Genomic DNA, 11,831 nt, shown 5'->3' with positions numbered 1-11,831 from the left:
CACACACACACACACACACACACACACACACACACACACCAAGTTCCACTAGGTACCTCTGTACCCTGGCTGTTAACTGCCTTACAAAATATTATTTAGAAACCAGCTCTTGTCCATAGTCCAGAATAGCCTTGAACTCCAGTTCCCTCTGTCTCTGTCTTCCAAGTGCTAGCTGAGATTAAAGGTACGTACCCACTACACCTGATATGTTTTTAGTTTGGGCCCTAACCAGCCTGAGTAAATTTTTATACTTTGAAGACAGAATACCTTAGCTGAACCAAGGGTCAACTCTTCCCGTCATCCTCAGAAAGACAATACTTTACACAGCTGCAGGACCCCAGTGATATGAGGGTGTGGGGTTGTGTTTGTGTGAAAACAGCCTTCTAAGGAACAACAGTCAGCACTGTCAACGTCCCTGATGGGAGCTCACTAGGAAAGAGGTCTGTCCTGAAATTCCAATGTGCAAGCTCAGGTTAGATTCATCCGTGGAAACTTGGTTCTGAGTTGTCTAAGTTCTCTTAGGTCTGTTTTACCTTTCCCAGAGATGCTAACTATAGAAAGGCTGGAGACACTATTGTGGCCATCAAGATCGCTGAGAGGGTTAAATAAAAACAGACCTGACCAGGGCTGTGAACACAAGGTCATGATTGTGGTGCTCATGTGGTCCCTAATGCCCCCAGAACTAGCTGTTGCTCTCCCAATTTTACTTATTTTTCTTTTTCCACCTCCATGCATGTATATGTGGTGTGCATTCATGTGTATGCATGTCTGTGTGTACTTGCACATGTATGTGCATATGAGGGCCCACAGTTGATGCTGGGAATCATCCTCCGTGACTCTTCCACCTTATTCACTGATGTAGGATCTCTCAGCCAAATCCAGAACTCACTGGCACAGCTATGGCTTTAGGAATTCCATCCCTGCCTTCCAAACCTGAAATGACAGGAAGATCATGACTCCCACCAGGCGCTTACATGCGTTCTGGGGATTTGATCACTGGTCCTAAAACTTAGCCACTGAGCCACCTCCTGCCCCAGCCACTGCTAGCCTTATTTTAGATGATGAGATGAGATGAGGCCCTGCAGCTTCTGGGTAGAGGAAGGGGTACCCCGTTGCAGGCAGTGTAAGCCCCTAGCCTGCGATCATTTTTATCCCTGTTTGTGGTGCTAGGAATCCCGTGCACACTGAGCCCCCAGGACCCAGGATGACGCACCATGACACAGTATACAAGGTTGCTTACATGAAGCTTTGTTCCCAGAGATGCACTTGAACTACCTCAAACAGGAGTGATGTGCAGCCCTCCTCCTTCCTCAAGTGGAGATGTGAACCAGAAAGTGTGGTTCAGTGTGGGCTCATCCCAGACCTGAGGATGAACCACAGATGCTACTGTCTGTTTGAAAACAGGCATGGCTTCCCTAGAAAGCTTCCTAACTAAGTCTTATTTATTGCAATGCTTGGTATTTCTCCTAGTGGGAAAAGAGGGCTGAAGTGTGCTGGCCCCAGCATGAGACTAGGGACAGGAGATAGAGACCATGTTATGGCAGATTTTCCAGGTAGAGAGTGAAGACATCAGCTGACTTTTGGACTTTGTATTCCTCATCGCCTAACTTCGCTCTGATTCTTACTTAGGAAGCACTCACACGGGCTCTGTGGCTGCTGTCGTTAATCATTTAGGGAACAGTGACTACACCGTTGTCAGGATGCTTTGCATGGTGTTCGCTCTACTGATAGTGCTTTCTTACGTCACATACTCTCTTTTCACACAGACTCCCTCTCCAGTTGCCCCGAGCGCCAAAGCCGACGTAAGTGTCCACTTCAGTGACCAAGCCTTGGCCCTGTCATCTGTGTGGGTACAAATGCTCTTCCCATCTCTTGCATTTATTTTGAGGATTCAAGTTTGACATGTGAACTGTCACCAAGCCCAGAACTGGGCTCGATAATTATTCCTATAACCACCCCTGCTCAAAAGCAAGCGAGGGACTGTAAAACCACAGGCCCTGTGGCCAGAGAGATGGCCTCAGCAGTTAAGAGTGCTTACATAAGACCTGTGTTCGGTTCCCAGCGCCAACACAATAGCCCACAGCTGCCTGTAACCCAGTTCTTGAGGATCTTACGCCTTCTTCTGACCTCTGCAGACTCCTGTATGCATGAGGTGCACACACACACACATATAAAATAAATAAACATTAAAACACATTTTATACGCAGGCAAATTCACAGAGCACGGAGAAGAGCGGCCAGGCATAAAAGAGTTCATACCTGTGTTTGCATCTTATGTTGGAAACCAGATAAAACCTATCTAAGTGATAGGCTTCAGGATAATGGTCACGTGTGTGCACTGTGGAGCATTCTAGGTCTTGATGTGAACATCAGTGACATGTGTGAAATGTCATTCTGCAAACAGCCTTCAGTCTATTTGTGGTATGGGTTTCCACTCTTTCATAAGATCACCTCTACTATGGAACTCCGTGTTATATTTTTTGCATATTTATGTATTGTCTTTAGTATTTCCAGAAAAAAAATCTGCAACCCAAAACCTTGTGGTGCTACAAACATGACTGTTACCATTCAGATCAAAGTGAACATTTAAAAACTGCTTAATGCATTTAACACAAATATGTTTTCCAAACCATATCAGATGGCATGGGCTATACCAACAGCACCGAGTTCTCGTTTCTCTCTATATATGTTATTCTTTTTAACACAATAATTTTTTTTAGAATTGCATGCACACACACAATGTATTTCAATTGTATTTACCTCGTGCTCTTAACTCCAGCTCTCCTCAAATTCCTTTTAATCTACCTTGAAAGTAGAAAAAAAACCATCGGGGGCTGGAGAGATGGCTCAGTGGTTAAGAGCATTGCCTGCTCTTCCAAAGGTCCTGAGTTCAATTCCCGGCAACCACATGGTGGCTCACAACCATCTAGAATGAGGTCTGGTGCCCTCTTCTGGCCTGCAGACACACACACAGACAGAATATTGTATACATAATAAATAAATAAATATTTTAAAAAAAACATCTTTTTTTATTTTAAATAATCTGTTGAATCCAATTTGTGTTGCCCTTGTACACATTGTTTTGGGGCCATTGACCAGAGCATGGACAATGTACCAGGGACCAAACCTCTAAAGAAAACTGGCTCACCCTCTCCCGAAAGCCATCAACTGTCGGTATCTCCTCAGCCAGCTGTGGAAGCTCACATGCCCCTGCCCTACCCAGGCTAGACTGTTGACTGGCTTGGTTGTGTGCAGACATCCACAGCTACCATGAGTTCATGAGTAGGATGCTCCTGTCATGAGCAGAGGACAGTTTTGCCCTAATCTTCCTTGGTTTCCTTTCCTCCCTAATCTTCTGAAACAATCCTTAAGCCTTAAGGTAGTAGGCAAACTACAGAAATTCTATTCACAACTGAGCGCTCCACAGACACTTGTTCTCTGCGCTTTCACAAGTTGGGAGTCTCTACATTAACCGCTGTGCACAGTACAAAAAATAAAAGAGACTTTTTCAGCCTGAAGGAGAATGTGGCATCTAACTGAGGCTCTGACCTGTTCCTTAGCTTTTCTTCTTCTGTAAGGATGTTTGTCGTTGCTCCCTGGGACTCCTGCTTAAATCAGTTGTCCATTTTTCTAGTAGGTGATTACTATTCCAAACAGATTCAAACTATATAAATTAGATCCTAGGAAAGCAATTCACCAGTCATATAAATTACAAATACCTTTTGAAATATTTCATTTCTCCAGTGCATCCAGGGCCCATGCATTTTGTTGTTGCTGTTTGTTTATTTTTAATCACTGAATGCATCCTTTACTCTTGGAGAATCTGGGCTTCCCTGACTCTGTTTTTTGTTTCTGTGCCAGGACTGTGGTCCCTCTATTGGACTAGCAGCCGGAATCCCGTCTCTGCTGGCCACAGCCCTGCTGGTGGCCTTGCTGTTTACCTTGATTCATCGAAGAAGAAATGTCGATGAGCCCTTTGAGGTGATCACTGCTTCTTTGGGTGTGACTGTGATGCTTGAATCAGTATCTCAGTGAACCGGCTTCTGTCTGGGCTAAGCATGTCAGAACCCAGAACCCATGTTATTTCTGAGGACAAGGTAGTACACGTTTTTGGACTGAAATGCCCTTTGTAGGCAGATTCAGGCAGGGCTGATTTACACATACCTCTCTGGTCACTTGAACAAGTCTCTGGTGGTAAGATGACATTTGGGGTGGCAGAAAGTAGGAATGGGGGGAGCTGACTGATGCTATGCCAACATATATCTGTACAGTGGAGTGTTGTCGACACCGAGGAAGGAAAGGGAGGGCACTAGCTTCATCATCGGATATGCCAACATATGTCTGTACAGTGGAGTGTTGTCGACACCGAGGAAGGAAAGGGAGGGCACTAGCTTCGTCATCGGATATGGTAAGAATGTGAGGGAAAATAAGAGACAAAAAGTGCTGACGTGTCTGTGGAAGGGGTACCTTAAGGCTATATTGCTTGCCTGTTCCTGTGACGTACAAGAGAATGTGCATGGACCCCTGACACACCATACGTGTGCCATATTTGCTCTGGGGACCAGGCATGGTCACCTAGATCCGTATCCAACAAGGTCTCACAGCATGATGTACTGTGAAGGCAGCCTCTGAGTTCTAACTTCACTCTCTACTTAGGAACAATCTTGGTTGTTTTCATACTGGTAGATATTAAAATAGAACGATAGAAATCCTGGGTTCTAATCCTGCCTCTGAGCTGTATGATTTATGGATAGGTGACTCAACATTTTCTATGCCTTTGTTAGTTCAACTCTGTAACACGTGTCATGAAATTATCCTCTCAGGCTAGGGTGTATCTCATGGTACAGTGCACACACCTAGTATTGATGTGGGAATGTCATATATCAATCTGTTGATTTCATTGGTTAAGCAATAAAGAAACTGCTTGGCCCTCATAGGTTAAAACATAGGTGGGTGGAGTAAACAGAAAGGAAGGCGGGGAGAAAGAAGCTGAGTCAAGGAGTCGCCATGATTCTCCCAATCCAGGCAGACGCAGGTTAAGATCATTCCTGGTAAGCCAGCTCTTGGGCTACATAGATTATTAGAAATGGGCTAGTCCAGGTGCGAGAGTTAGCCGAGAAAAGGCTAGATGTAATGGGCCAAGCAGTGTTTAAGAATACAGTTTCTGTGTAGTTATTTCGGGGCATAAGATAGAGCTAGCCATGTGAGCGGCCGGGTGCCGGGGACGCAGCCCGTCCGCTCATATTTCAACATAGTATGTGCGAGGTTATGAGATCCAACTCCAGCACCACAAACAACAATAATAAAACCTAGCACGTAAACACTGCCTGTTTTAAGAGGTGGGAACAGTTGTAAGGACGCATGAGATAACAGGTAGTACATACCACGGTAACGTGTAGAGACGGACTGGCAAGCTGTAAACTGGATATACACCAAGAAGTACTATGGGTGATGGTGGCATTATTTATATAGGCAATAGTTTCTTAACTTTTGGTGCTCTTTAAAAATGATATAGAAGGCCAAAATACATTAATCACTAGGTTAATTAAATCAGGAATTTCTGGGACTGGAGAGATGGCTTTTCCAGAGGACCGGGATTCAGTTTCCAGCACCCACATGGTAGCATGACCACTTGCAACTTCAGTCTCAAGGGATCTAAAATGTATGTGGTACACAGACATACATGCAGGTAGACAACCAAACCCAAAACAAAACAAACAAATGAAAGAATTTCTGGTGATAGAACAGCTGAATTGTTCTAAAAACATTTGGGGGGGGGGTTGTTTGATTGTTTATGGTGGTCGGGATCAAGTCAGGACCTTTCCCATATGCTAGGCAGGGACTCCACGGCTGAGCTGTACTCCCAACCCAACACATATTTTTATTATGTACACAGCCCCCCCTTGAACATCATTCACAGGGGATACATTTCAAGAACATGTAGTAGGCACTTGATACTGTGAAGCATGCTGAACACTGTGTACTATAGGACACTATGTACAAAAATAGGCTAACAATAAGTTAATCACACTGAAGAATTAACATTCTTAGTTAATAATAAAATTGAATGACTTAAAATAGAGCAATAACTGTGGACGAAGTCTCTTGACCGCTCTGTCAACTATCACAGGCCTGGCATCATACATAGCATGGAAGCACTGAGCAAGAGGATGGGACGAAGCAGCGGGCTCGAGGTCTTGTCAACCTGTTCAAAACCGAAGCTTAAAACGTTTGGCTCCTGGAATTTCCATTAACATCTTGAGATTCCAGTTGGCTACTAGTAACCGAAAGCACTGCACATGCACAGGGGTTTTCTGTAACTTTGGACAGACGTTATGTGGAAAGCAGCCTGCAGAGAACCCGGTGATCCACTCATGGCCATCCTGTTTCACCTCTCCTCCTGCTCCCTTCTTCACAACGCCAGCCCCGTGCTGTGTTTGAATAGTCTGCTCATGTAGCTCGAGGTTGGCTGGCTCTTCACCGTGTGTTTGCTTTGTCTGAAAACCTCCGGCAGTTCTAATGCACACTGTGGTTTGAAACACAGTGATCTGAACGGTTACTGCTATGGGCCTTAACTAGTTATTTATTTATTTTTTTAACCATTTTAGGAAAGTGAGAGACCATGCGAAATTTCAGAACTCTACGACAATCCCAAAGTCTCCGAGGTAAGAACCTTTTATTCTAATCCCCCCCATGTGACTGACAGACTGACTTGTAGCGAGCTAAGGATTTTTAAGCTTAGACTGCACAAAGGCCATGTGGGGCCCTTGGGAAAGAGGAGACTAAACTGTGAAAGAACAAAGGAGGTGAGTAGTGTGTCCTTACTGACCAGATGGGAATTCAAAGTTGACTTTAACCTTAGAAAATCAGGGGGTGGACTGTAGCTATGTAATAAAATACTGACCTAGCACGTGGAAGTCACTGGGCTCTAGGCCCAGCACTGAAAATTAAAATAAGAAGAGCAAAAAAGAAAATCAGGCGGGAAAGAGACAGAAATCTTTAATAAATAAATAAATTAAAAAAAGAAAATAAATATAATTATTTAATGGACAAAAGAAACAGATGTATGGCCACATTAATAGGTAAAGAGGGTTTTTAAAAAGGTAACTCACTTGTGTTAAGAGCTCTTGTGTGTGTTTGTGTGTGTTCAATGTATGCGTGTGTGCATGCGTGTGTTTGTATGTGTACCATGGAATGTGTGTGGAAGTCAGAGGACATTTCAGATGTCAGTCCTTACTTCCCATTTTTGTGTAAGAAGAGCTACTTTGCTGTTTTTCTCTGTGGATGCCGGCCCACGAGCTTTCTGGGGTTCTCTCATCTCTACCCCACATCTCCCCGTAAGAGTGCTGGGATTACAGACACTTGCACTGTATATCTGGGTTTTACATGGGTTCTGGGGATTCAAACCCAGATCCTTACCCTTGCTCAGCAGGCACCATTTCTTCCCAGCTCCTGATATGGACTTTCAAAGGTGCCATAGAACGCGAACCTAACTAGAGCAGGGATACCTGAGAGAATATGTCTTTAAGATCAGAAATCCATCAAAAACGTTCATCACTTGTCCTCAGCAGTGAACTTCAGGTCTTAACCAACACAATGGGATAAGGAAGAGAAAACATAATATTGAAAAGGAAGAAGTAAAATTGTCATACTTTTCAGATTACATATGCCTGTCAACATAAGAAAAAGTCAGTAATCTACAGATAAGTTATTGGAATTAGCAAAATAGTTGAGTGAGTTTATTCCATGTAAAATAACACACAGGGCTTAGCTTGGAGGCAGAGCACTCCTTGAGCACTAAAGCACACACACACATACACACACACATTCACACACACACATACACATACACACACACATACACACACATACACACACACACACATACACACATACATACACATACACATTCACACACACATACACATACACACACACATACACACACATACACACACATACACACACACATACACACACACATACACACACACATACACACACACATACACACACATACACACACATACACACACACATACACACACACAAGTAATGTGCATTTTTAAAATATCAATAGCTACAAGTTAGAAAATGAATTTTATAAATCCTATTTCACAGTGGTAATAAAGTACACAATGCTAAAATCAAATCTGATAAAATGTCTAATCCTGTTATGGAAAAACTTCAATAAAAGAGATTCAACAACAGCTAAGTTGTGATGGTTACATACTCTGGTTCTGGAAAGGAAGACTCAACAACATAAGATGTCAAATTCATGGCACGTTTAGTGTCTGTATAATCAGTGCGATTGTGGAGCCAGAGAGCGGTTAAAAGGACTTACCGCTCTTTTAGAAGACTTGGGTTCAGCTCCCACACAGAAGCTCCCAATGGTCTCTACTAATTCTAGGACATCTCCACTCTTCTGACCTCCTCAGATGCCAGTCATGTGCATTTGGGCAAAACATTCATACACACAGAAAATTATAAATGTAATTGTGAAACATAACCCAAACACATTTCTCAATAAACTTACTAAGATTCTAAAGTTTATAGGGAATAAAACCTGTGAAAACTAATTAAAAAGTGAATATGTAGGACTGGAGAGATGGCTCAGAGGTTAAGAGCACTGGCTGCTCTTCCAGAGGTCCTGAGTTCAATTCCCAGCAACCACACGGTGGCACACAGCCTCTATAATGAGATTTGGGGCCCTCTTCTGGCGTGCAGGTATACATACAGGCAGAACACTATACATAGTAAATAAATGAATCTTTTTTTAAAATGAGCATGTAGAAAAAATGAAAAAGAAATACAGAATAGTAGGTTTGAATCCAACTATGTCAATGATCACATTAGAGGTAAATGACCTAAACAGCTTTAGTTACAAGAGTCAGTTTGACTAGAAAAACAATACCCAATTTTATAAAAATCTCCAGAACCACACTTTATGAATATAAAGCCTTGATTAAAAGTTAAAGGATAGAGACTCTCTTTTAAAAATGATTAGAGAAAGTTGTGTGGCGTGCGCGCGCACACACACACAAATAACCCTTGAGGGCACACACACACACACACACACACACACACACACACACACACACACACACAAATAACCCTTGAAGGCAGTATGCTCGGGTGACTGTAGACGCCATTCATTTCCTGCCCCTCGAGTGCCAATGTCTTTATTCTCCCGATTCCTGTATCTTAACAACCATTGTTTCAAATGTTTGGTCTGATTTTTGGATGTTTCCATTGGAAGGGTCAATATGGTTGTTTGAGTCCATCTTGGCCAGAAGCTGAAATCTCTACTATAGTCTTTAAAATACCTGTTTATGTTCTTAAGGATCCTAGGCGATCACCCACACATGAGATGGACCCACGAGGTGCCCAGGAAGGCCACATATATGTGAAGACAGTCTCTGGAAGGGAGGAGCCCTTGCCTGACACTTACCGTTGTCCTGAAGAAATAGAGAGAAGGAGAGGACTGTGGTGGCTTGTGCCCAGACTGAGCCTAGAATGATGTGGTTTCATCAGGGAGCTGACCCGGAACTGGAGCAGGGCTGAAACCCCAGGAGTCTGTACTTAGGAACTGTGCCGGTGAGGACCAGCTGCCTCTCATTGCACATAAATTTCATTTATAGGTCTGTAGTGTACCTGGGTTGCTTTTCCTCATTAGGGGTGCTGCAAAAAGGTTCAGTCAACTTTGGGCCTTGCAGTTTTAATCATCAGTACAACCCAGGTAACTTGCTGTGCATCAGATGAGTCCCCTTCATCCTGTTTCTTAATCCAGAGAAGTCTGTTTTTGGGAAATGGACCTGGCTTCTGAGTGTCCTGCCTTCACCGCTGCCCGCTCCATCTCTTATCTTAAAAAAAGGAAATGAAGCTATGGGAGTTGGATTTTTCCGGGGGCATTGGCCAAGGTCCAGCTTGGCACAAGTTAGGACATGAGTGAAATTTATGGAAGACATGTGAAAGAAGCCATTTCTTTCTCTGAATATCTCAGGGCAAAACTCACATGGAGCCACACATGCCCAACACAGGGAAGCATGTGGCTAGGTCGTGTCACACAGCAGAGAAGAGGACATGGGCTTCTGAGTCAGACCTGCCCCCCACCCCCGGCAGCTGTGAGAATTTGAACAAAGTCACCTACATTCCCCAAGCCTGCTTTGGGTCTTATAAAAGAGGGGAGAATAGTCTGTGTTTTATTCACGCATCGGAAAAATTACAAAAGGAAGAAAGAAAGCATTTTCCACCAAGTAGACACTAGAAACATTCATTTTCCCTCCTCACCCCACTCTTCCCACCTCTTCCTATCCCATCGGTCTGATCAAGTCAAGCGACCGCTCTGCAGAATTTGCCACCCATAGTCACAAAGTCAAGAAGGAAGTACATCTAAAAGTAACTCCAGTTTCACTAGAAGTCCGCACCCTGAACTCTGAACATCATTTGCCCTTGTATGTCAACCAACTCTCAAATTCCCAATACAGAGACCTGCACTACACATTACACATTAATCTCCAGGATGCTGATGTCTTTGATGGTTAATCTTCACTGGGGACACTTAAGAGTCTCCATAGAAACACACCTCTAGAAAGGGTTAACAGAACAGGAAGATCTGTGTGAATGTGAGAAGCACCGTTCCCTGGGCTTGGGCTTCTGGACTGAATAAAAGAGATTTCAAGTTGAACACACAAAGTTCATCCCCCTCCGCTTCCCGGCTACAGATAAAATGTGTGATCAGCTGCCACATGCTCCTGCCACCTTGCCTTCCCAGCCGTGGCAGACTGTGTACCTTCAAACTGTGAGCCAAAACAAACCTTTCCACCCTTAAGTTGCTTTTATCAGGCATCTAATCCTAACAATGAGAAGTAACTAATATAAAGTTGGTATTCATGGTTTAGTGGCTTTGCAATGATGAATTTTGTTTTGAAGTATCATAAAGAAAAGATGCTTGTGAGGAGGAGAAATAAAGAGGACCAAAGATGAACACAGGAACAAAGGGATGGGTTTGTATATCTACACCTGCCATTCAAGGGAAATCTAGTGGCAACTTTACCAGCTTGGGCCAGACCTTTGCCTTTACTTCCCCAGATGGCTTCCAGGTGGTCTGGTCACAGCTCCTCCTGATGCATAGCCACTGCCTCGGACAGGCCATGTTCCACAGTGGGAGAGATGAGGTCTCAGAGCATCTCTGGGAGCAATCCCAGTCCCCATGAGCCACCCTGATTATCTTAGGGAGCCAACTTTTCTCATATGGGGCCTCTGGATGTTCAGAAATGATCCCATTTCTTGAATGGGGAATAGTTCTATAAACACAATGGCCACCACCCACTAACAACTGCCTTTCAAAGTCCCTCTAAAATTAAAAAATAAAAAGTGTCTTTCATGGGCCCAGCTCCTTAGATAAGCTCACGTGTACGGCTTCAAGCAGTCATGCCCAGGGATGCCGAGCATTCTCTTCTTGCGTGGTGGAGAAGGACCTTGGACTCCCTGAGAACCTGATCAGACTGGGCCTTATAACTTTGACATAGATGGGTATCAGCTCCAGCCCATAATGTTGGCCACCTAGAGCCTCAATCCTGTGCTGATAAAAATGACCCAGAGAGCATCAAAGAAGCCTGAAAGAAATACACTTATCAGTGAGCTTTGTAATTGGTAAAGTAAGGTATGACTGTGTTTCAGATATTTTAATTCTACTTACAATCAATTGCTTAGAATCTTTATTTCAAGTTGTTTTCACAGCCGGGCGGTGGTGGCGCACGCCTTTAATCCCAGCACTCGGGAGGCAGAGGCAGGCGGATCTCTGTGAGTTCAAGACCAGCCTGGTCTAC

At 43.8% G+C, this 11,831-nt stretch overlaps 1 protein-coding gene across 3 annotated transcripts in view; it reads left to right on the top strand.

The window, feature by feature from the left end:
* The window catches only part of Opalin (oligodendrocytic myelin paranodal and inner loop protein), a 17,994-nt gene extending 6,265 nt beyond the window's left edge, over window positions 1-11,729 (top strand). For 2 of the 3 annotated variants that reach the window (XM_026781502.1, XM_005352270.3), the window contains exons 3-6: window positions 1,767-1,802; window positions 3,862-3,981; window positions 6,609-6,665; window positions 9,344-11,729. In XM_026781502.1, the coding sequence (XP_026637303.1) occupies window positions 1,767-1,802; window positions 3,862-3,981; window positions 6,609-6,665; window positions 9,344-9,520 (390 nt within the window). In that variant the 3' untranslated portion in view covers window positions 9,521-11,729. The remainder of the gene's footprint in view (window positions 1-1,766; window positions 1,803-3,861; window positions 3,982-6,608; window positions 6,666-9,343) is intronic. The other variant, XM_005352271.3, reaches the window with a different exon arrangement.
* The last annotated feature ends 102 nt before the right edge of the window (window positions 11,730-11,831 follow it).

Source organism: Microtus ochrogaster, chromosome 8 (genome assembly GCF_000317375.1).
Source record: "Microtus ochrogaster isolate Prairie Vole_2 chromosome 8, MicOch1.0, whole genome shotgun sequence".
Lineage (NCBI taxonomy): Eukaryota > Metazoa > Chordata > Mammalia > Rodentia > Cricetidae > Microtus > Microtus ochrogaster.
This window is presented reverse-complemented; position numbering and strand designations above follow the sequence as displayed.